General features: G+C 34.2%; 1 protein-coding gene across 13 annotated transcripts in view; it reads right to left on the bottom strand.

Annotated features, from left to right (window-relative positions):
* Nucleotides 1–27,366, bottom strand: part of ptprfa (protein tyrosine phosphatase receptor type Fa) — a 236,252-nt gene that overhangs the window by 39,947 nt on the left and 168,939 nt on the right. For all 13 annotated transcript variants that reach the window (XM_051111347.1, XM_051111346.1, XM_051111352.1 and 10 more), the window contains 6 exons: nt 23,316–23,509; nt 8,489–8,606; nt 7,339–7,920; nt 4,756–4,853; nt 4,411–4,667; nt 87–168 (listed from right to left, as the gene is read on the bottom strand). In XM_051111347.1, coding sequence (XP_050967304.1) covers nt 87–168; nt 4,411–4,667; nt 4,756–4,853; nt 7,339–7,920; nt 8,489–8,606; nt 23,316–23,509 — 1,331 coding nt within the window. The remainder of the gene's footprint in view (nt 1–86; nt 169–4,410; nt 4,668–4,755; nt 4,854–7,338; nt 7,921–8,488; nt 8,607–23,315; nt 23,510–27,366) is intronic.

The following is a 27,366-nucleotide window of genomic DNA, read 5'->3' as shown; positions in this document are numbered from 1 at the left end:
TGTATCAGTCTCAACAAAAATAAGGTAAGAGAGTGTGAGACATCTGTTTATGCATTTTTTTATGTGATCATATCAAACACACTCACCTCCTCCAGATCTATATCCTCTGGGGTTTCCCATTGGCGTAGAGTTAATGTGGTTACTGGTACCACCACTATATAAAACCACCTGAGAGGAAAACAAAGAAACAAGTCATTAACAACATGATGCATTTTTCCTTACCATGCATATAAAGTCTCTTTTGTACGATGCCGTTTTAGTGCCACGTTAAAAAATAAAAAAAATGAAAGATTACGAGATTGAAATCATAATATTTTGAGAATAATGTCAAAATTACGAGAATGAAGTCAAAATATTACTAGAATAAAGTTGAAATATTTAGAAAATAAGTCAAAATGTTGAGAATAAAATTTTTTGATTACAAGAATTAAATCGTAGCAATTATGAGATTAAAGTTATAATAATTTGAGTATATTTCGAGAGAATATTTCGACTTTATTCTTGTAATATTTCGACTTTATTCCCGTAATATTTCGACTTTATTCTTGCAATATTTTGACTTTATTTTCATAGTATTTTGACATTATTCTCATAGTATTTCAACTTTATTGTAATATATCAATTTTATTCTCAAAACATTTCGACTTTATTCTCGTTATATTTTAACTTTATTCTTGAAATATTTCGACTTTATTCTTGTAATATTTTGACTTTATTTTCGTAATACATCAATTTTAGTCTCAAAACTTTTTGACTTCATTCTCGTAATATTTCGACTTTATTCTTGTAATATTTTGACTTTATTTTTATAGTATTTTGACATTATTCTTGTAATTTATCAATTTTATTCTCAAAACATTTAGACTTTATTCTCATTATATTTTAACTTTATTCTTGAAATATTTCAACTTTATTCTCGTAATATTTCAACTTTATTCTTGTAATATTTCGACTTTATTCTCGTAATATTTCGACTTTATTCTCATAATATTTCGACTTTATTCTTGTAATATTTCAAATTTATTCTCGTAATATTTCAACTTTATTCTTGTAATATTTCGACTTTATTCTTGAAATATTTCAACTTTATTCTCATAGTATTTCGACTTTATTCTCATAATTTCTATTTAATTCTCAAAATATTAGGACATTAATCTCATAATCTTCATTTTTTTTAATGTGGCAAACGATGTTGTACTTCTGCTTACTGAAGCTGCCTTTATTTGAGCAAAATTACAATAAAATCAGCAATATTTTATTATTTTAAATTGCAATATTATTGCAATTTAAAATAACTGTTTTCTATGTACATATAATTGTAAATTATAATTTATTTCTGTGATGCAAAGCTGAATTGTCAGCATCATTAATCCAGTCTTAAGTGTCACATGATCCTTTAGAAATCATACTTATATGCTGATTCGCTGCTCAAGAAACATTCTTCATCTCTGATTGTGGAGTTCACAAACCACAGGTTCGCCGTATTTGTTTGTGACGAAACGGTTTGGTTGGACATTACACCACTGATTGCATTTCTAAACGAATCTTTGACAGCCGCGCAGCTCACCGCTCATTCAGTAACTGAAACAAACACTTGAAACCCAATTACCGGCTGAGTAATTCCCACGCTCTCATGCCAGGACTGAGCAAAAGCGTTGTTTGATATGTGTGATGTCTATAACGTCTGATGTAACTGCCGCTAACAATCTCGCTTTGGCTTTGATGAGGAAATACGTCTGGTAGTTTCTAATTAAAGGATCGCTGTGCCGTCTTTGGTCAGAAGCGATCCTGCGGGCAGCGTTCAGCCGGCTCAGACTGCACCGCATTACACCAAATCCAGCTCGCTGCATTGAGCTAAACCCGTGTGAGCTGGGATGGGAAGTGTTGGAGTATTAACCTTCAGCCTCAGTCTTGCTAAAACATAAAAACGGTCCAATATTTGCCCAAAGAGGAACAGGATTCTTGTCTGCGAGCGCTGGCTGAACTCTGAGACTCCAGCAAACATCGCCTGAGAGCCAACACATATCATCTTTGAGCTGTTTTAAGATAAACAGTGAGGAACGGCAGTGCTAACAGTGTTGCCTTAGATGAACAGTAATGATTATGTTTGCTTTTACTTTGGTGTCAAATGTCAGTCAATGCAAAAGAAAACATTACTTTTTCTCTGCTTATTGTCAAGCACTTAATGTAGCCCACAAGCAGTAATGTACATACACTATTTCTGTTTTTATCGATCTTGTGGCTTTTTCTAAGTCATGCAGTGCAAATCACTGACACACTTAGCAATGCATTTTATACAGAAAACCTTGTTTTGCATGGTGGAAAACAAATCTCGGTATCCATGGCTACCCATTTATTCGCACTGGGGGAAAACAAAGAGACATTTCCACAATATCTGGATATTTATATAAAGGAAAACATGCCTGAAAGTTGTTTTTTTGCATGTCAAGTGAAGCGAAAACAAATATATCAGCAACAAATCTGTCAACTAAATGAATAAAAGAAGCTAAAGGAAACGGCTGTGGATATAAACAACTCAGCAACAAGATGAAATAGAAACCTGGGGAATCACTCATCTCGACATGTACGTCTGCAGCAGAATTTATTTAGCACGTTTAATTAAAGGTAAAATGCATATCAATCATCATCAGTGCAGCTACAATGTAATGTATCATGTTGATAGTAGCACTAGAGAACAATAAACACTTTATTTGGTGAAACTTGAAGTGGTCAGAGTGCATATTTTAGTAAAACAAAGTGCTTTTGTAACATTTTTTCAGCTCATTTATTTGTTTGTTTATTAATTAATTACTTAATAAATTCATAGCCAATTGATATGACATTAACTCTCACCTACTCTTCAATAATAATAATAATAATAATTTAAAATAATATTTTATTTCAAATATTATTTAAATAATATTTCAATATAATATTCTGTTTTTTAATTCATTTTTTTACATTTTAAAATTAAACAAATCAATACTATTACAATAATACTATTGTGCTGTAAAATAAAAACAATTATTTAATAATAATAGTTTCTCAACGTAATATTTTTATTTTATTATTCAAATTATAAAATAAAAAATAAAGTAATATATTTCAACTTTGTACTGTAAAAAAAATACTAAATTAATAATGAAATAATAAATAAAATAATCATAATAATTATTATTATTATTGTATTTTATTTTACCGAACAACAGTAAACTTGATTTTTTTTTTTTTGGTGTAGACTTTAAAGCTTCTTTTCTCTTTTGATAATTTATACATTTTTCTTACTTAAAATTTGAGAAGATGGTTGTGTGTGTGCTGCATTTCAAAGGCACTTTTTAAGCGAAACTCATAGCGTTGGCAGAGATGGAGCTTTTGCAGCAGCATTTACTGTAAACCAATCTAAAAACACTGGATCATGAGCTGCTTAATTTTTCAGGATTCCATTTTTTTTTTTCATTTAAAAGTTTTAATGGTTAAAAAAAATTCAAAAGCATGTCGAATTAATTGAAATCATTAAACTTACACAATTTAACAGCAATTTATTACATTTTTTTTAAATAAAAATTTAAAATTTTAAGGCCCTATGAAATACATTTTCAAATTATTATTTTTTTAACCAAATGCTGTTTTCCATTAATTTTATGGATTCCATTTTAATGGCTTTATTATTTTCTTTTATTATCAAAAGCACTTTTTTATAAAAAATACCAACCTTTTTCCCCCAAAAATACGGTGTTGTGCATTTATATTTTTCCTTAAAGAATTATCTTTTTATAATAATTTTATTAGTAGTTGTATTAGTACTATCGTTACATAAAGTTATATATTTCTGTCACAGTTTCTTCAAGTTAAACCAAACTTTTATTTTGACGGGTTGCTGTGAAGACCTTTAAGTTTTCGTTTGCATTTGATACGATGATAGATTTTCTCAAAAGAAACGGTAAAATGTTCATGTAGTGACCCTCAGAGCAGTTCTAGAGTTTGTTTGTGTGTTCATTTATTGACGCACAGAGGCTGAAAACACAGCAAGCGTCACGCACACTTCAGTATGTGTGCAGCAAACAAAACTGCGGGTTTGCGCCATTCATTCCCACAGAGAAACGCAGAACATGCAGGATTCATATTTAAATGTCTTTTTGCGGCATGATATTTACAGGTACTAGTCCATATTGCAATTTTAAGTTTATTATTTTGATTTATTCATCCAAAATTTGACAAATTCTGTTACGTTCTGTGTTATACAGTTAATTCAATTTTTCTGACTGGATTCTGCAATGTATGTCGCAGAAATCATAAGTCGATAAATGGTTACTATTAATGATGACAACACTATCATGATCAGTACAGCATTGAAGGCCGCACTAGATTATGGCGCTTGCGTTTCTATGTCGCTATGTTTCTTCAACTAACCTGATGAGGGCACTGTTTTGCACTTTGGGCAGTGTGATGGTGAGTTTGCCGCCCTCTTCTGGGTCTTGTTTATGAAGGGCCGGTTTGCTGATGAACAGGTCCGGGGCGGTGCGGATGGAGACCTGCTGCTGCAGTCCGCCGGCGCTGTTCCCACGGCTCATCAGCACGAAAGAGTAATCCGTGTCCGGCTGCAGGCGTGTGATCAGCTTCCTCTTCAGGTCACCCTGCACCTCCACACTCTGCTGGTTGTACAGGATCTGGCAGCAGGGGGCGCACAGGTTAACTCCGTCACAATATGGGATTCATTTTACACTGCATTTCTATTTCACAACTGCTGAGTCTCACCTTGAAAGGCACTTGGGACTTGTAGGTTTCTGGCACCTCCCACGTGAGCAGGACAGAGGTCTTCATCACAGCTTTCACACCAAAGTTTTTAGTGAACTCTGCAGAGGAGGCGAGAATAAAAGAGTTACTGCGTGTCACAGATGCATTTCCAGACTCACAGAGGAAACGCTTCAATGTGTAATGAGACTGCACTGATTAACATGCTGTACATGATAACATCTTAAGACCTTCATCTCAAATCACACATGAAAAATCAAAGCCAATTATCTGTTCTCTGCATGTGGTTTATGCTGTAGGGAAGCAGAGAAGTCTGAACGCAGAGAAATGATGGAGACGCAATCCCAGCTGACATATTTAAAGGGACAGGTCGCCCAAAAATGTACATTCCCTCATTATTTTGTCACCCTTGCCGTTCCAAATGAATTTTTGGGCTGACGCTTAATGGTCAAACAAAGAATTGACATTAACGACTTAATTGTCTGTTTTGCTCACGTCATGTTAAAATGTAAAATATTTCTCTTTATGCTCATCTGTAACATTAGTCCCCCTTAAATTCACACTGGAGCCAAGCAAACCTGAAAATAATAAAATAAAATAAAATAAAATAAAATAAAACAAAACAATGTTTGCATCAACTTTTTTCTTTTTTTTTTATCGTTACACATATTAATCTTTGATTGCCTTAATGTCATTTATTTAAATGGAAAATCTCAATGGTTATCTCAAATAACTGCAAGATCAGATGGTTAATCAATAATCACAACAGACCTACAGTAGTTTCAAACCTGCATTACATTCTTTCATGGAACAGGCAGAATATAAAAAGGAACTAAAGGGGAATGGAGGCTGCTGAGCTCCATACATAACACAGAGGTAGTCCATATGTTCCAAGGAAGAAAGGAAACCAGAAAAGTTTGGGAATGACATGAGGGCGAACAAACCCTTCATCTTTCTAGCAGAAGACGAGCCGTATGTGGAGTTTGCAGCGACTGCAGTCCACAAAGTGTATGTCTGCTTCCTCTCCAACCATCTGCTCTGTGTGAGTGTATTTTAATGCACACTTTACATCTATAATGTAACACATTTTCGCTAGAAACTGAATTTTGGATGGAACTTCATGACCACAATGAAACACATCTTGTCCAAGATAATTCAAGACTGTGTTCTAACAGCTGTGGCTGTCCACAGCACCAAGCGTCAGTGTCAGGTATTTTTAAGCCACTTGACTCTATTTTTATCACACTGCACTGAAAAGCTCCTCCCACAGTGAAATCTCACTGGACCAAATCATTAGCAATGAAGAATCACATATGAGATCTATTCAGTGTCTGTTGGTTTTCCAAGTAGCAATGAGATTAAACAGAGATCAACTAGAGATGTTTATTTCTTAAACCTTCTGGTTTTCTTATAATAATAATAATAATAATAATAAATACATTGCTTAAACACTCACTGAAATAAAATAAAATAAAATAATTTTTAAAATAATTATTTAGTTGAAGTATTAAAATTTATAAAAAACTAAATAAAAACTAAAACTTAAAAAAATAATAACCTTTTAAATTGTAACTAAAATCATAATGAAAACATTAGTTAAAATGAAAACAGAATATATCTATAATTCAAAATATTAACAAAAATGATAAAAGTATATCAGTGATACTAAAATAACAATGTGTAGCCCATACATTTAATGTTGAACTCTAACAATTTGACAACAATCTGTGACTATTTTATTTCTCCAAATGAATTTAATCACAAACATCTGAGACAAAGTTGATTCTTAAAACTCTTAAAACATATATAAGCCCTCCATTAAATCTCCTGAGATTTGACATCATAAATAAATAAATAAATAAATAGCTTAAACACTAACTGAAATAAAATAAAAACAAAAAAACAAAAACAAAACCTTTTTTTTTCCGGCGATTTCTCATTTTTGTTTAGGTTGAAGTACAACAGTAAAATAAAAAAACCCTAATAAAAACATTTAAAAAAAACTTATAAAAATGACAAAATTACTAAAATTTTAACTAAAAATCATAATGAAAACAATTATAAAAACATTAATATATATACATATATATATAAATAAACATATAAAACATATATTAAATCTCCTGACATTTGCAAGAACGAAAAATTAAAAATGTTTTGATTTGAAATCCAGTTTTGCTTCCTTAATGATTCCATCTACAATTCTTTTAGAACTTTTGAAGTAGCTGCTTCACAACTGAGTGATTCGTGAATCTTTTCTGACTGATTCATTAGAGTCTGCTCATTAGAGTCATTTGTTCCTGAAATAGACTATGTGCAATATGTGTAACCAGCAAGGGTGTCACAATAAAAGAAATGTTCTCCTTCTTTTCACTCTCATCACATTCATTTCAGACGGCATGATTCAATTTGAACCCACAGCTCAACTAAAACATCATTTTGTTCAAATGTTACATATTCAGTAATGGTGCAGCATCACTTCTGAATCACAATGTAAGAATGTTTTAGTGTAGTTTCATCAACATCAATGGATGAGTGCAAATGTTCAAGAACAGATAATAAAAACAGACATCTTTAAAAACTCACCAGGCATGGAGGTAGACATGGTTCTGCTCTGGATGCTGGGGCTGATCGGACCTCCTCCTTTACCTGTGAACGCCCTCACCCTGATGTCATAGGTGGTGTCCGGCTGCAGACCCTGGATGGTCATTTGCGTCTCGGCGGTGCCGTTGGTCTGGTTCTGATGGCTGTTGATGTCACGGTACACCACCACGTAGCGTACGATCTTCCCGTTCCTCTCGGGCAGAGGCGGAGGGTCCCAGGCCAGTTTGGTTGTGGTGGTCGTCAGTCCCACCACCCTGAGGTTTTGTGGGTAACTGCTGGGGATGTCTTCCGGGGTGCTGATCTCTTTGCTGTACTCCTCCCCGTTTCCTGCACGGTTCTTAGCGCAGAGCTTGAAGATGTAGGTGGCGCCCTTGTGCAAGCCGGTGACGGTAAAGTGGTCGTCGGTGCGTCTGAAGTCACGGGTGGTGTAGGTCTCCTCCTCTTCGCGCTTGTAGCGCAGTCTGTAGCCCATCAGTTCGCCCACCATCTCTTTCGGCGGCTGCCACTGGATCAGAGCTGTGTTCCCGATGGTGGTGCTAATGATCATGGTGGGTTTGCCAGGAACTACCAGAGATGTGAGAATATGTGTTATTTTGCAGTCATGGCTAATACTAAATTAAAGGGATCGTTCACCCAAAAACACCCTAATTATTATTTTTTTCTATAAACTCTTTAGGGGTTTCCGGTGAAACTGTTTGGTTACTCACAGGGATATATCAATATTATCAATATCGTGGTATTGCGATGGCAAAACTGTCTTGATATTTTCGTGATCACATGACGATATGAAACATCTTCCGGGAAAAAACGAAATATTGATGAGTAATGTAAGTTTTCCCCCTTTATGTTCACTCTACTACATTTTGTAAGGAACTAAAATAGATAAATCCGATCCTACCTTAGAAAAAGAATGAGTTCTATTTAATTTATAGTACCTCGGCCAGATTGTTCAGATGATGAAATGTGTGCAGAGCTAAAAATACAGCTTGTGATAGTGAAGGCTACCATGAGGTCATCATGGGCCTGAGTCTGAAGGTTTGTGGTGTTTTTACATGATAACTACAGTTTAACTCTTTACATCTAAATGCACTTAAACTCTAAACTTTCACTGAACCATTAAACACAATCTCACCGGCCCCTGTTGTGGTCACCACTTTGGCTTTGCTCCGTGCTCCGTCTCCCTTAGTGGTGTACGCCGCCACCGTCACTGAATATGTGGTTTCAGGCAGCAGGCCGGAAATGATGGCCTCCTGAGAGAGAGAGAGAGAGATAGAGAGAGAGAGAAAGAGGGAGGTTAAATGATGGCAGGCAGAGACATACTGTGCTGTTGCTCCTTTTTCATCATTCAATGTGCTGTCACAGTTGTGACATCTGTTTAATATTGTTGAAGTTCATTTCAAGGTTTTCATTAAACTTTAAGCATTCGGTCAGGACATGAAGCTTAGTCTCAATTTCCAGGCTGTACCTGGTCAAGGTGCTTCTCAAGTTCCTATCTGTCACATCTTTTCAAATCTTTTTAGAGCCAGACAATGTTGAGTTTTATTTCATCTGGGGTTTAAATGATGATATAATCATGTGGTCAGTCAGCTTTATGATGTTTTTAACTGCTCGTCTTTATAATTCAAGGATAATGGTCCAATCCTGTTCTGCATACCACACTCGTTCTACATGCGAAGTACTTTCATCAGATTTAAATTAGAATCAACGCTGCATTTTTCAAGCATAAAAGGCTCTTTTATATTTTCTTTAAGTTCATTCAATGCAGGGTTGAAGGAGCCTGCGACTTTAAAGTCTAAATTATTACAGTATGATGAATGTGTGATGTGGTTGGTGCATAATGTGAATCTGTTTCTATTCCCTGAGATTTAGATCATTTTCAGAAGGTCATAATTCTAGTTTTATTCGTTTCACAACCAGGTCTGCCCGTTTGCCAGCATTGCTCTTGTAGATCTAGTTTCCTTTGACAGATTCAAGCTGGTACATTTGATAAAACAAACACAGAAAAACCCGTCAGAGCATCTAAAGATAGTCATCTCAAGCAAGAATGAGGAAAACTGATGCAGGGGTTTTGTTTCAGTGTGTGGGGAGGCTGTTTGTGTCTGGAAGAACGGCAGGAGGCTGCGAATATCTGCCAAAAACCTTTTTTGGAGTTTCTTCCTATTGAATATGGATGTGTGACATATCGCAGTCTGCATTTTCAGGGGGAACTTTAGCATCACAAAAAGGCTGGAAATCTGGAACAAGTGAAAAATGTTACAAACACTCCCACGTGTACTTGTAGGAATGAAACACACCAAGCTCAGATGTTTGTAGTACAAAAAATCCAGCAAACCAACAGCTGTTCATGCTCATGTGCTGTACATACAGACGTCTTTGAAAGTGTGAAACGCTGAAAGATTGAATAAATTTCCCAATTTCTCACGCATATGCTGCTGACTTCTTGTAAAAAGACTGTGAAACAAGAAAACAAACAGCAAATTATCCTCACCAATACAAAAAACACACCCGTTCTTGCTTTTACAATATGAAATTAATATGAGATCATATCTTCTTTTCATTTTTAAACAACTTTCACTCAGAAATTGTTTGTACATTTCACAAATAACTGTGAAGGAACAAAGCAATTCCCACTTTCCATGATCTAACTCATTGCAGATGGATAAAATCACATCCCACCTATTCTCGCCCAGTTTCTCCTGGAAATGCATCACCGTGCAGAAGTAAAATAGGCTGCAAGCAGAGTTTTCACATTGACTTTAATTATCATTTCACAGCTAGCCGCACAATCCCAGACTCTCACTCGCAGGAGATCAGAGGAAATGTGAGCACGCGAATCATCTAAAGCTTTTAAATGCTAGTTAAAAGCTTCAGCGTGGCAGGGGTCCCTCTCGCAAAAGCGCATTTGCTTTTTGCTTTAGTTCCTGTTTCCAGTAGTCCGTCTTATCTCCGGCATGTGTTCGGGGGAGTCATTGAGTCCTGAAAAGTGGGAAGACTTCAACATTTCACATTAAGGCATGATGGATAGGCTGCCTGTGGCAACACAGAGTTTACCAGAGCCGACCACCATTGAGAGAGACGCCTCTTTATCTGTTTAGAGTGATATCACTGTCACGACTCATTAATAAAGAAGAAAAGGCAACAGAGAGAGGGATGGAGAGATGGCTCTGGATGCACAGGCAGACACAGACAGACCCACATACAGACAGAGAGGTTTAACAGAGCATAGCTGCACATGACAGCCGAACATCAGCCTCTATAAATATGTAGGGCACAGGAAGAGAGATGCAGGCTGCCAGCATCAGACAACGAGATGCTGCTCTGCACAGTCACACATCTGTGAACAATGACTTTTAAGTTGTTCGCCAGTGGATTGTGATTACTGGATGGGAATTTGCATAAAGTGGACAAAGAGACATTTTAACCTGTGCAGAAGCACATTATCTATAATGAACTGATCAAAATTCATGACACACAAATCATTACTTGTTTGACAAGCTTTGGAGTAACAAACGGTAATGGTAGAACCTCCAAATATGTGGCCCTGGACCACAAAACAAGTTATAAGTAGCACGGGTATATGTGTAGCAATAGCCAACGATACATTGCATGGGTCAAAATGATCGATTTTTTGTCAAAAACCATTAGGATATTAAGTAAAGATCATGTTCCATGAAGATATTTTTTAAATTTCCTACCATAAATATATCAAAACTTATAACTTATAAAACTTAATTAAATTAAATTAATTAAATTATTGTCCTATACTAACAAACCATACATCAGTGAAAACTTATATGTATAATACATATAATATAGAAATATATTTTAGCTCCAAGTTGATTTTTCTTTGGGAATTATAATTTTTTTTTTTTTTTTTTTTTGTGGAAATGTAAACATTTAAACGACGGCTTCCAAAAAATTAAATAAAAAAATATAAATAAAAAAATGGCAGATCTATTCAAACACACTAAACAAATGAAGATATCACTAACAGGTACAAATATTATAAATAATAATGATACTATAATAAAATAATAATAAATAATAATATATTTATATATTGTAAATAATTCAAATATATTTCAGGTCCAAGACCATTTTTCTGATGAACAAAGCCATAACTGAATTGTAATTTATTTTTAGATCAAAAAATCAACACTCTGAGTTGTTAATAAGCAAATAAATTACACATAAGACAGTTTTTATATACACATTTTTATACAATTATGCTTCTACATCATGTTTTCCCAGATGTAAACATTTAAATGGTGGCTTTCAAAAACTTAAATAAAAAATAAATAAAATGAATGGCAAATCTATTAAAACACACTAAACAAATGAGGACATCACTAACAGGTAAAACTATTATAAGTAATAATAATATAATAATAATAAATAAAGATATTATAAACAAATATTATAAATAATAAATATTATACATTTTTAACACATTTAGTAAAATACTCTGACAGTCTACTGACATTGGCTTTTCTGAGGTAAATGCATGTGTTGTTGTTCACAAGCAGTTATTACTGTCTTTCAGTTTAAATACCGACTGAGCGATTACAAGAGAGATTGTAAGTTGTACAAACAATGTTCAGCAAAGTTTGGACCTCTGGACCCCAGAGCGTTAAGAATCAATATCAGTTTGTTAAAACGAAGATCAATTAAAATGTTGTTGTCGACAACAAAAGATACGGGACACTTTCTTCTCCCTTTTGAAAGCTGAAAAATCTATTGATTTAAAATAAGTATTTAAGTGATACCAAATAAGAAAGAGCGGCAAATCAAACTTGTGAAAAAATGAAAATGATTGCAAAACTGTATTGCTTTAATACAATAGATAAATAAATAAGAGTCACAAGACTCACTTTTTGCCTCATACTGTTGCAATGCAACCTGCAAAAAGAGTAACTGAAAATCCCCTCAAATAATAGACAGACTGACAGTATGGATTCAGTACAACTGCTGCATAAACACAATTATATGGTTAGTTGCATTTTATAATCTGCATTCAGAATTATTTTTCCCTTCTGTCTGTGGCCCTACCGAAACAGACCAGGGACTCATTTTTGGGTCACGGCCCACCAGTTATTAATCTAAAGCTCCCTCTACTAAATCAGCAGAGCTTCAGGTAAAATCAGCAGCTTCATTCAATGGAAAAACAAAGCGCCCAGTGGACAAGAGATTGAGAGTGAGTGAGACAGACAGAGACAGCAGCGATGAATTTGAGTTCTGCAGTATAAATACGGCATCTTCGGGGTGCAGGCGCTTATCTTCAGAGAGATGAGGGAAGATAAATCTAAAAGATTTTAGTGACAAATCCATTTGTGTGAAATTTCATAAAGATGTTAATTCGTTCCCCAATGGCAGGACACCAATTCACAAAACCATCGCTGAAAGCACTTGAACAGACCAAGGGAGAGAGCTGAAGGAGCTGCGAGTCTCCCGTCAACAATCACAACACACGAGCAGTATTTCACGAGGCAGATGGAGGCGTACTCCTGCCGTATGCCCATATCCCACAACACACTGCAGTCACTCACACAGTCCATGGAGTCCCGCTGACACGCACACACTTCATTTAGTGTGGTTACAAGAAGATACTGCAGCTTATTCTAGCCAAGAAGCACCAATGTAGACAACAAAGGGTCATCAGACGGACATGTACAGTGAGCAGCCATTGTTTAGGGATGGCTAAATCTCAAATCAGTGTTCACTGGTAATCAGCTAATAGTGCATCAGTGTCAATGTCAGACAACAGAAGAACAAATCAGTGCTCATACAAAAGCAACATGTAGCTATTAAAAAAACTAATAAGAAAAAACTTGAAAGAAATCAATACTTTAGATACTCACCAAGGATGCATTAAATTGATCAAGGAGTAGTGACAGTAAGTGACAGTAAAGACATTTATAATCTTACAAAAAAGGCTTACATACAGTAAATGTTGCTATTTCGAACTTTGTATTCATCAAAGAATTCTGAGAAAAAAAAGTATCATGGTTTCCAGAGAACTGTTTTCAACATTGGTAATAATCATAAATGTTTCTTGAGCAGCAAATCAGCATATTAGAAGGATTTCTAAAGGAAGACCGGAGCTTTGATCACAGAAATAAATTATATTTTGCAATATATTCACATGAAAAACAGTTATTTTAAATTCTTACAAATAGTTCACAATATTACTATTTATTTTATTATTGTTTTTTACTGTATTTTTTTTTTTTTATTAAATAAAGCCTTGGTTTAGTCTTGGTGAACGCCAAATAAACTATTTTTTTAAGTATTTTTTTTTTTTTAAAGTAAACTCCATTTTTTTTTTACTGGCCTCAAACGTTTGTTTGTTTATTTATTCATTTATGTGATGCAAAGCTGAATTTTCTGAATAAAAAAGTTTAAAAGTACAGCATTTATTTTAAGTAGAAATCTTTTCTAACAACATAAAAATTCTTTACTATTGCTTTTCATCAATTTAACACATCCTTGACAAAAGTATTAATTTCTTTCAAAAAAAGAAAGAAAGAAAGAAAGAAAGAAAAAGAAAAATTACTGACCCCAAACTTTAACAGTAGTGTATTTTGATTAAAAAAAGACTTCTTTTTTAAATAAATACTGTTCTTTTAACGTTTTATTCATTAAAGAATTCTAAATAAAGCTTCACAGGTTACAAAAAAAAATTAAGCAGCACAACTGATTTTAATATTGATAATAAATCAGCATATCAGAATGATTTCTGAAGGATCATGTGACACTGTAGACTGGAGTAATGATGCTGATAATTCAGCTTTGCATCACAGAAATAAGTAATTTTTTAAAGCATATTAAAACAGAAATCTTTAAATTGCAATAATATTTCACAATATTTTCAGTATTTTTGATTAAATAAATGCAGCCTTGATGAGCATAAGAAACTTCTTTAAAGAATCTCAATCCCAAACACTTGAACGACAGTGTATACATACTACATTGCTATCGGGTAGTGAAGAAGCCAAATGGTTGTACAGATTGTAACACACACACACTCACACACACACACACACACACTCATGCTGTAGCTGATGATTTAGTCCTCTGTCAGTAAGTAGAGATTAAGTTTCACCTTCAGAGGTTAGAGGATATCTGCTTATTCAGCACCTCGCTCAGGGATTACATTTTCCCCCTTATTTCTCTCAAACACACACACAGCTCAAAGAAGCTGCCGTCTGCCAGTCAAAGCCTCACTTCCTGCACATGTCTGAGGGCAGCAGGGTGATTTCTCCTCTTAATATGGCAGCTGCATATTGAGTCAACGCTTTGTCTTCCCCCAGATGCACATGAAGCGCTGCCATCTCACCACTGATGGAGGGATTTATATTCCGCTCCATAACCTTGCTGACTAACAGCAAATAAAATACACACCGCCTTCAGACCCTTCCAAAACGCTTTAATCATAAAACAGCGAACATAAACACACCGAGAGATGAGAAAGCCAAAGCAAGACAAAAGAAGCGGTTCAACGCTGAACCGCTCATCAAACACAAACGCAAGTCTCCAGTCCTGCACATCATTTTTTAGTCTCACGTGACTTTAGACTGGTTTATACTGGACATTATTCATTGCCTGTGAGAGCCAGGCGACATCTTTCAAAGATTGGACGCCATAAACCTTACAAATTAGTCTGCGGTGACTAGTTTTTCATCATTATATGTCCTCTGGACCTTTGGAGCTCTGAGACTGACAAATAAAGCCTGAGTGCTTCATGTCTCCTGAATTCGGGTCCTTTCTGAGGCTCTATAAACCCTTGACGTGTGTGTCGGCACGAGTGCATTTTGCGATTTCACAGTCGTGTTAAACCGTAGATGAACTTCTGCGCTTGAACCTGCACGTCCATGAACTGCATGTAGCTGTCCATCATCTCGGTCTACTGTGCGAGACCCTCGAGGCTCCTCTGGAGCACGTGTGCATCTGTGTATGTCTATAGATGTTCGTGCAGTCTTTCCTGACTTCACTCTGTTTGTAATGCGTTTCAGCAGTTTCAAACATCCGATCACACAGAGAAGATGTGCTCTGGTTCTTCAATACTCTTTTAGTGGGAATGTCTTAAGCACTGAGCATCTCAGAAAGAGCACAGGAGACGCTTTCTTGCAGATTCACAGAACAAAATAAGTCCTGCAACTCCTAAACATTTTTTCTTTGCAACAAAGATTAAACATAAAAAAAAATTGCACAAATTAAAAATAAATAATACACCAGTGTCAGTTACAATGTTGCAAATCAGTGCAATTTTAGTATTACTATTAGAGTGTTATCAACATTTTGAATTAGCTCTTTAATTTTAGGCTTTTTTTTATTTTTATTATTTATTTTATTATTACAATTTTTTAATTATGTATATTTGTATATCAGTTTTAATGTTAGTCATTTTAGTGCTTCATTTAAAACTTATAACAGTTGGTTGCTAATGCAAAAACATAAACATTTTTCATTTTCAGAAGTTTTTCATTCAGTTTTTATATTTTATTTCAGCTTTATTTTCACTTTTCACCAAAAATAATTTTTTAATATTAATTGATTTTAGTTAACTCTTGCATAAATGAAAGAAAATGCTGTAAACATTTTAATTTTATAAAAAGAAATTATGTTTCTATACTCGAAACCAACTTTTCTGTTTTAATATGTGTTGCACGGATGAATAGTTTGGACTGCCGAATGCGATCAACAAAAAATGACCATATTAAAATGAAATTATTTATCTTCTGGTCATGTTTTAAAAACAAGTATGCAAATGATGTCACTAGTCTATGCTATTTTTTTGTACTATAGAGAATCACGCATTCAGAGTAGTTTAAAACAATCTACTTCTCCAGGGTAATAATATGTTAGATTATGCACAAGAAAATGCGATTTGTGCCTGTAATGGTTTTACAAATGTCATGAGACACCGAAGTGTATCGTATTCATGCAAAGTGCCTTCAGCTGCCACAGGTCTGGAGTTTGAGTGCTTTTTCTCTCTCTTGTGATGAAGATGAGTAGTAATTTGGCTTTGACACTGATGCCTCTTCACAATAAGAGCCAAGAGAAGGGAGTAATGTCATATCAGACATTCCTCACAGTGGACAAGATGCTACACGACTGCCTTTCAGGCTCGGGCAAATATGAGGGAAATGATGAAATATGACGCCACGCCAACTATTTGTGCTGTTAAATTGTTATATCAGTCAGCACACATTGAGGGTCATTTTCTGTTTGAGTCTCAGCCTTCATTTTGAGCTGATAAAAGCTTCCATTAGCATGACCTGATGCCAGCGCTCTCTCTCTCTCTCTCTCTCTCTCTCTCATATTTCATCACAGTTGGGTTCCAGGGAGCCGGTTCGCTCAGACTAATGCCAAACACACACCACAAGGCAGCGGGTCAGCACCTTGAGCACATATAAAGACTCAGTTTCTTGTTTTCCAGTGTGCAATTTACACTATGGAAGCTTGATTCTGCCACAGAAAAAATTAAAAAGTAATTGCGACGTGATATATCACAATTCTGACTTTCTTTGACTTTTCTTTTTCACAATTCCAAGTTTGTTTCTGCCACAAAATAATTTTTTTTTTAGGTAATTGCGATGTTTTATCTCATAGTTCGGACATTTTCTCAAAATTTCAAGTTAATATTTCACAATTTTAACTTTTCCAACTTATCAAGTTGATAGCACAAATGTGTGGTTATATTTCACAATTGAGATATACAGTGATTATGCATTAGGAACCAGGGGGTGAAAACTTTTGAACAGATTGAAGATGTACATTTTTCTTATTTTGCTTAAATATCATTTTTTTTTTTCCAATCAGTACTGCCCTTCAGAAGCTACAGAAGATACTTATATGTTTCCTAGAAGACTAAATATGTTAAATTTACCATGATTTTCAAATTTGAAAAGTTTTCACCCCCCAGCTCTTAATGTATTGTTTTTCCTTCTGAAGCATCAGTGAGTGTTTGAACCTTTTGTAATAGCTGCATATGAGTCCCTCAGTTGGCCTTAGTGTGAAAAGATGAATCTAAAAATCATACAGTCATTGTTAAAAAGGGTTCAAATACAACACAAAAATGCTGAAAAACAAAAGAATTTGTGGGACCTGAAGGATTTTTCTGAAGAACAGTAGGCAGTTTAACTGTCTAACTATCACTAAAAAAAAACACAGCTGTGGATCATTCAGATAACAGCACAGTATCAAGAATAAAGTGTATGTAATCTTTTAAACGGCATCATTTTTATAAACTCAACTATTATTTTCTCTCGTGGACTATATGTAAATGTCTTTTATGTGAAATATCTTATTCAGGTCAGTACTAAATAAAAAATAACATACATTTTGTGTGTTCCCTTTTATATTTTGGTAAAATAATCAACATTTTGCAGATTCTGCAAGGTGTATGTAAACTTTTGACCTCAACTGTATGCAGAGAATAACTAGAAAAAGCTTTTCTGGGTTTAATAGCAGAACATCCTCCATTTAGTTGTTTCTATTTAATCTTATTGCTATCTGTGGCAGCATTAAGATACCTTACTTTTGTGATTTCTCTTTCCCACGCACACACACACACACACACTTTATAGTCCCTATAAAAAAACACTGCCCACCATGCCCCATTCTTTTATTCAGTAAATACAGGCCATTACGCCGCCCTGCGTGGATAAGATAGTCCCGTTTACTAAAGATTGCTCGTCTCCACCTACGCTGAGACCCTGTGTGTGTTTGGTTGTGCTTATCTCAGTCTCCCCATCTCTCTCGCTCTCGTTCCCTCACAGTGACCGGGTCACCGCGCACACCCTCTCCTGCGCTGAAGCAGACATAGATCAGACTTTGACAGCATGTCTTATCTGATGAGACGTGCCTCATGCTTCACAGCTCTCCTCTCTCTCTCACACGTAGGAGATCATCGAGGTCCTCAGGTATGAAAACAACAAGCAGCCGCCCATCGCGTACTGTACCACAGCGCTCCAGTATCTGTCGGAAACTCGATCCAGAGAGAACTTGCTTCAGGAAGAATCAAATCCGACATAAGCATCTTCCAAAAGCCGCTAGAGATAAAGCGATGCACGGTCTGAATCCATCAGATCAGTCCAAACACCTAACTGTGAACGAAAAATAAAATCTCCAGATTTCGAGGCAGAAACTGCAGGAAAACCTTTAAACCTTCCAGTAACCGTCAGTTCACGAGCATAAACTTTAACATTAATATTTACTTGAATCATCCTCTGAGATGTCAAGTAATGTTGTAACCTCTCAACAAATAGGCACATTTTAAATAATACATTTGATGACTCTTGTTTTATTGAAGGTCAGAGTGAAGTGTTTCACATTTTACTGCAGAGTCAACATGAAAAAGGATTCACAAGCCATTTTACTTCTGCAGCGTGATGGATTTCAAATGAAACAGCTTATGCAATAAGACACACTGTAATGTGTAATTAACTGATTGGATGGTGAAAAACGGATTGGTTGGTTTAGCTGAATAATCATTTTAGAGGCAAAAACACATTTTTTAACAATTTCAATTAAAACGCACTGAAGAATTGTTCACAGTAAGGCCAGAAATGCAGACTAAGATAGTAAATCAAGCCTTTTTTTGTTCAGTTCATGTTAAAAGTGTACAATATTAAATGTCATTTTAATTTATTAGCATTTTCTACACAATCTCATGATCCCCCTGTAGTTTCACCATTAGCCACTAGGGGTTTAACAAGCGTTAGCCAGTTCTTGAAAAACCCAATGTTATTTTAGTGTCTTTTTTATTTACTACTACAGCATTTAATAATATTTCAAGTAAGCTGTTATTTCTAGATTTTCATTTTAATTTTATTAATTTCATTTGCATTTGTCCTTTTCAATTCGTTTTTATGTTATTTTTATTGTTTTTAATATTTCTATTTATTTTCATTTAAATATTAGTCATTTTAGTACTTCAATTTTTTATGTAAAAATACTTTATTGCCAGCTTTTCATCTAATTTTATTAATTTTATTTGCATTTTTCATTTTATTAGTTTGTATTTTTAATATTTCTATTTAGCTTTAATTTATTTTCATTTCAGTATTTGTAATTTTAGTACTTCAATTTTTATTTCAACTTTAATTTTTGAAATAAATCGTATTTCCAATTTTCTTTTTTCATTTTGAATTTTTCTGTAGTTTTATTTTTTTCAACTTTATTTTAGTTTTTCAACTTTAATTCTAATTGTTAAGTTTTAAGTTTTATTTAATATTTATTATGTATTATATATTTAATTATATTATATTATCAATGTTATTTTAGTATATTTTTATTTACTACTAAAGCATTTATTAATATTTCAAGTAAGCTTCTAGATTTTCAGTTTTCATTTTAGTTTTATTAATTTCATTTGCATTTGTCATTTTCAATTAGTATTAGTAATTAGTATCAGAAAATTATTTTTAATATTTCTATTCTATTAAATATTAGTAATTTTTAGTACTTCAAATACTTGAAATAAATCTTATTCCATTTCCAGTTGTTTTAAGTTTCAATTACTTTTCAACTTTATTTTAGTTTTTCAACATTTTTTCAACTTTATTTCAAAATGTTGTTTAAGTTTTAATTTGAATCTAATATTTAGTATGCATTAAATATTTAATTTTATATATTTATATAATTTTCTGTTTTAAAAATGATTACATTTTAGCTTTATTTACTCTAATTATAACATTTTATTAAAAAACAATTTTAATAGTTTTAGTTAACAATAACTGAGCCCAATACATCAGTATGAAGAATTTATAATATAACTTTTTTATCTGTAATCTCCAAACAGCCATTTAGCCAAAAAATGATTTTTGATAAGACAAGGGCTGTTTGCTGAATCGTTTTGTTAAAAATGAATGGACAGTGACTGTACTAAAGCCATATAAACTCCATAAAGCCCTGGGAGGCAGCAGCTAATCAAGGCTTTATGTAGCCGTGTGTTTATTCCCATGACGTCTTAAAAGTTTCACATCACTCTGTTCGTTTTTTTTAATTAGTCAAGGGAGAGCAGGCAAAATGCCAGCTAATAAAAAGAGCCTGCTCACATTAGTGCTAAACACAACCTTACACAGCACGAACCCAACTTCAGTCATAAAACTGAGTCTAAGCTCCAGAGCAGATGCAGTTTTACTCTGTTTTTAGGGGGTGAAGAGAAATGACTGCTGGACAGACTTTGTCGGGATGGACAGCCCAGATCCACCTCATATCTTTTAGACAAGGACATGGCGGCCATAAAGATGGGCACAGGCGAACGCTTGGGTGGCGTGAGAGAGCAGTCACCGGCCCCAGAGACTGACAGAACGGGCCACTCAAAATGATTCAGCACACGTTGCACAGATTCAATCCATCACGGGTGGAAGTGATGTACGAGTGAGCCGCTCTCAGCCCAAACTCATCTCCTCTCATCTCCTCCTCCGATCCCCGCGGCCCAAATACAACAGAACAATACCGTTCCGTTTGGCATTTCTGAACAGAGAACAAGCAAACGAATCGCTGCTTATCGATTCTAATGTGGAAAGAGCTCTGGTGCCCAGCTGGCCTTCATTATACAACACCAGGAACAAATAAAGAACCAAAGACACAAACTGAGATGATGATGATGATGATGATGATGGAGATTTTACCATATTTACTTATCATAACAATTGTTTGATCTTTTGCAAATGTTGTTTTTTATCTCACATTTTCCAGCATCTTGCGTATTTGAACCCTTTCCAACAGTGACTGTATGATCTTTTCACACTGAGGACAACTGAGAGACTCGCACGCAACTATTACAAAAAGGTTCAAATGTTCACTGATGCTCCAGACAGACAAACAATGCATTTTGAACAGAATAAATATTACTTATTTGTGCTTTGTGCGAAAAGATGGATCTCAAAATAATGCAGTCATTGTTGGAAAAGGTACAAAAAAGCAAAAAAGCTGAAAAACCAAAGAATTTGTGGGACCTGAAGGATTTTTCTGTAGAACAGCAGACAGTTTAACTGTTCAGGACAAACAAGGGACTCACTGGGTGATTTTAATCATTTCAGCTATTATTATTGATGTGAAATATCTTATTTAGGTCAGTACTAAATAAAAAATAACATGCATTTTGTATGGTCCCTCTTATTTTAGTAAAATAATTAACATTTTGCAGATACTGCAAAGTGTATATAAAAGTTTGACCACAACTGGAAATATTATTTCCCCACTTTTGCATAATTTGACCGATTTGCAGTTTAACCGGAAACTATGCACAGCAAAAATATTTATTTATTTGCTTGTTTGTGTGTTCTTTTGGTTGTTGGTTGCAATGCAAATGACATTGAACAGATGATATTCTAAAATGATATAAATGCATATAAATATAGCGCCTCCTATTTCTGTTTTCCAATCTTTCTTACCAAATGTTTCATTCAAATGTTTTACAGTATTATTTGTTTATTATATTTGTGTATTAATTTATTTGTCTTTTGCCCTTAAGGTTATTTTATGTACAGCACTTTGGTCATGGTTGCTTTTAAATTCATTATAAATGAATGAATAAATGAATAAATACATGTTTTTATAATAAATTCTCATATTTTAAGATTAAAATTGAACAAATAAAGTCTATACATGATAGTTATTTGAAAAGCAACAAATAAATACATACTTTAATATTTAAAATTGTTATGTAAGCACTTGGAAAGTACTTGAAAATCTCCCTTAAAAATGTAAAATAATAATAATTGTTGTTGTTGTTGTTTCCTGCATTTTTACTATTATTTTAGTACATTCAGTTTTGCCTGTAAAAATGACAGTTCTTGTCCTGCTAATAAAGCCAACTAAATGGAAAGTGAATTACGAATACCAGTCAGCATGCAATAAGTTTTTAAAACATGACTAGTGTGTAAATGTATTTACGCAAACTGTCGAGTTAGTTTGACAAATAGATGTTCATGTATGACGACTAACGACTTAACGTTTGCTTGAGTGATCTTGTATCTGATAATAAAAACAAATGTGCAGAGATGCAAGAATCTTGCTCAAGACTCCTCGTCTCCACACAGATAAGACAGGAATGCAGCTGACGAATGGAAAAAGAGGTGCGAGTTTATCTGCAGGGAGGGAGAAAGAAAACCCAAAACGAGCGTGTGCGAACAGCAGACGAGGTTCTCCACCCTTCAGAGAAAAAGAGCAGAGGCGAACACATCACGAGGGCAGCCGACAGGAACGAGGCAGATCCTCAGAGAACGCATCTGAACTTTTCTGCATTTTGACTCACGTCTCGTTCTGTTCCTTGAGTTCAGACATTCATGAGGCGCAGGGCTCTTAGCATCACGCATGCTGCAAGTCATGCATGCGGTGTAATTCCCTGTCTCACACACATACACTAAAGTAGGCTGACTGGGAGGCAGATACCTGGAGTCAGAGAGTCGACGTGCTCCTGCAAGCTAAACGCTGAATAACAATCCACGGCCGGCTGCTCTCTCCCATGAATACTCAGCAAGGATTAGAGCACCACTACAGCTCCTGATCCATTTCATCAAAAACCAGCTCCTCTTAAATACATATATATTAATATTAACTTCATTTGAATAACACTCGGTGAGCTCGGATCATCCCTCACTCTTATGATTAAAACTCTTGCCACTTGTTCACTTTTGTCAGATTTTTGTCGGACTGAGACGACCACTATCATTTTCGTATATGTATCGAATCGCATGTGGTTGATCTCAAAAATGCACAGATTTAAAATGCATAAAGCACATGCATTTACTTGACAAATGCATTCATAATACTTAATGCAATACTAATGTAAAGTCTTACCTAGTAGAATTAAAAAAGGTTAACATGCAAAATTATGTAGATTTATTATGGAAAAATGTGTATGAGGACTGAAACGTTTTGTCAAAATTTGGGGATCTGTATACAATGTGACATGGTTGCACATTTTCTGATTTGTATTTGAGTACCTGTGCCTCGGGCAGGGTAATGTCCAGTATGACGGGCTGCCCGCGTGGCTCTCCGTTCTCCAGCCGCGAGTAAACCACCTGATAGCCGCGGATCTGTCCGTGCTGCTTCTGCTGCAGAGGAGGTTTCCAGGACACTCGCAGTGCAGTGGAGTTCACGTTGTCCACCTCAACCCTGCGTGGAGGGGCGCTGGGCACTGTGGGAGGCAGAGAAGAAATGTTTAGAGCTTCATCACACACTCACGACACACACAGGTCGGTTAAAGGTACAAACCTGCTCCCAGGCTACTGCCAACACATTTGAACAACTTTTAGTTCTGTTATCTACTCTCCAGTATTCACTTCAGACATTGCATCTCTCAAGAGTTTATATGTATATTTGTTTAAAACAAAACGAACTAACAAAACAATGTTTTTAACAATACAACAATACAGTTTTGACCTTTTTTTCAGGTTTCGAAAAAGGACCCACCCTCTGTAATTCACTTCAGATATTACATTCAAATTCCACAAAAGTCTGCAAAAATGGGCTCCAAAAAATAAAATAAAATAAATAAAATAAGTAAATAAAATAAATAATTATAAAAAATAATAAAGGGACTGTTCACCCAAAAATGAGAATTCAGCCTTAAGACCTTAAGAAATTATATTTTTAAGTAGTTTATATTTAAAAAAGAAAATGTTTAATGTTTAATAAAATAATGTTCAAAAAAATTAATGTATAATAATAATAATAATAATAAAGGTAAACTGTTATGCACCCTCTGTAATTCATTTTAGATACTACATTTTAAACTCCACAAAAGCCTGCAAAAATGGACTCCAAAAATAAATATATATATAAAAAAATCATAAAATAATGGGATTGCATACCCAAAAATGAGAATTCAGCCTTAAGAAATTATATTTTTAAATGTTTTAAAAAAATTGCTTAAAAGAAATAACATATAGTCTTACAATTTTCATTTACTGATATTAAACTTTCATATATTGATATTAACAATGTAAACAATAACAAAATAATACGTAGTATAAAATAAAAAAGTAAAAAATTAACTGTAAAATAATAATAATAATGATAATAATAATTAATAATAATAATAATAATAAAGTAGGTAAGCAGTTATCTACACTTTGTAATTCACTTTAGACATAGCATTTCTCAAATCCACAAAAGCCTGCAAAAATTAAAGGGATAGTTCACCCAAAAATGAAAATTCAGCCTTAAGACCTTTGTGTCACACCAAATACGTACAGTATGTCTTTCTTTCTTTGTTTTGAAAAATATTCACACCTAAAAAATAAATGCACCATAAAAGCATTCATGAAATAGTTTGGAATTTAACACCAACGTTTTTGTCAATTAAAATAAGAAATAAAAATGATTAAGAAAAGGCTTTTTGCGCATTTTTAGAGCTTTGTGGTCACCATAAACGTTAATTGCATGGAAACAATCAGTGTAAATATGTGTCTCTGGACCACAAAACCAGTAATAAGTAGCACAGGTATATTTGTAGCAATAGCCAACAATACAATGCACGGGTCAAAATTATCATTGGGATATTAAATAAAGATCATGTTCCATGAAGATTTTCCTACTGTAAATACATCTAAACTTAATTTTTGATTAGTAATATGCATTGCGAAGAACTTCATTTGGACAACTTTTAAAGGTGGTTTTGTCAATATTTAGATTGTTTTGCCCCCTCAGATTCTAGATTTTCAAATAGTTGTATTTCGGCCAAATATTGTCCTAAGAAATAATAGTCAAATGATCAGTGGTAAGATTATTTATTTAGCTTTCAGATACTGTATAAATTTCAATTTCAAAAAAATTGACCCTTATGACTGGTTTTGTGGTCCTTGGTCATCATATACATGTGATACAGGTTTAAAACGACATAAGGGTGAACTATCCTTTTAACTATACATTTCACAAATACAAAAGTGTTGCATTGAGAGCCTGGGAGACAGGCTTCACCAAACCCACATAACGCTCCTCGCCAGCTCAGCTCCCCCTGGAGTTTGGGCTGAATACAGATCTGACATGAGTTCAATAGAGCAGCAGTTCAGTAGATGTTAATGACAGTCAATTGATAGTCAATAGAGGAGGCAGTAAAGGGAGGGAAGACAGGAGTGAAGGTTAAAAAGCGCAGCATTAAGAGATTAATAACCAGATAGAGAACAGCCTCTCCCGTCCCAGAAGAAACAGCTCAGAGCGCAGAAGATCTATGGAGGCTCAAGTGCTGAACGTCAGCAAAATAGGCTGTGCTTAATTGGAGTCATTTAACTGAATAAATGTACTTGGCACACGCTGGAATTCAGCCTTGACCTTCAGAGAAGAAAAAGTCAATGGCTGAAAACAGATAAACAAAACTACAGCGCTCCTCTGCAGATGTGTGACCCGGGCTGGAACGAAACATCGACGCGGTCAATTTTAACAACATGTTTGTGCAAGCTTAATACAAGCTCAGCTCAACTGACACTCTTTGCAGCATAACATCAATTACCACAGACACAAATTTAAGGAAAAGTTTTTAACTTAAAATGGAAGCAAATGAGGCCAGCATCGCATGGGGTTGAAAGCGAAATCACGTGTCATGTGAAACGATGCTGGTTTTCCTGGCTTCATCTATTCATGACATTAAAAGTTGAAAAATTGCATCTGATTTTACACAGACAAGGTAAGTTATCGATTCTATTACACTCATACTAACATTTATATTTAATCCCTGTCATTACTCTTTTGAAACACTGCGTATTTTAATTAGCGCTGCATAATTACAACAAGAATAGTCAATTATTTTTCTTTATATGATTATGTAGATCAGTGGTTCTCAAACGTTTTGACGTCAAGCAACCCTATTGTCAAAGATAATATTTAAACACTGCTCATTTTCAAACGTTTATTTACAGAGTGGCAATATATTAAAATAATTCATTTATAAGTAACAAAATGATTATAAATAAGTAACATAATTACATTTCATAATTACAACAAATGAATGTTCTTCATAGTTTACTTTTTTTTTTTTTTTTTTTTACCAATGAATAAAGATGATTTTCTAGTTTGTAATTAAATTGTTTTTACTGATAAATAGCAATTTCCTTCCATATTTCATCCCTATTGTCATCCAAATTGATGTTATTTTTTATATTTTTTAAATGTAAGATGAATTAAGATTCCAAGTCTACAAATCACGCTTTTAAAATTTTAGATGTTAAAATTCACAAAAATTATGTATATATGAATATACCTGAATAAATAAGATTTACATTTATGTTAGGATAGAACAATATTAGGCTGAATATCTATTATTATATAAGTATATAACAACTATTTGAATATCTGGAATCTGAGGGTGCAAAAAATCAAAATATTGAGAAAATCGCCTTTAAAGTTGTCCAAATGAAGTTCTTAGGAATGCATATTACTAATCAAAAATAAAGTTTTGATATACTTATGGTAGGACATTTACAAAATATCTTCATGGAACATAATCTGTACATATTATCCTAATGATTTTTGGCATAAAAGAAAAATTGATCATTTTAACCCATACAATATATTTTTGCCTATTTCTACAAATATACCTGTGCTACTTAAGACTGGTTTTGTGGTTCAGGGTCACATTAATATTTGAAACAATTTTACGCTATCTTATGCAACCCCTGGTTGAGAACCACTTATGAAGACTGTTCTTTTTTCATAATTACGGAATTCTAATTTATTATTTACAGTATGTCCTAGTAGGGCGTAGTAACTTTGTAAGTATTACACAATCTCAGAAAAATGTACAACTTTTGTACTAATATGTGCAAAGTTCAAAGTTTAAGTACAAAAATGTACATTTTAGCTTTTGTACCTTAAGGTTCTGCTGCAGTAACAGTTTGTGTGCATTAATCATAATTTCAAAACAAAACAAAACCTTTGAGAAGTCAAATTTGTTTTCTGTGGTAATCCATATTATGCCACAAGAGCTGTCGATAGAGCTTAACTCGTATCGAACGCGTAACATTCCTTTGAGGGATGAAAGCGCAGACTTTGCTCCTC

The sequence above is a fragment of the Labeo rohita genome, chromosome 6, assembly GCF_022985175.1.
Source record: "Labeo rohita strain BAU-BD-2019 chromosome 6, IGBB_LRoh.1.0, whole genome shotgun sequence".
Taxonomy (NCBI): domain Eukaryota; kingdom Metazoa; phylum Chordata; class Actinopteri; order Cypriniformes; family Cyprinidae; genus Labeo; species Labeo rohita.
The sequence above is the reverse complement of the archived record's forward strand: the minus strand, read 5'-3'. Positions and strand labels throughout refer to the sequence as shown.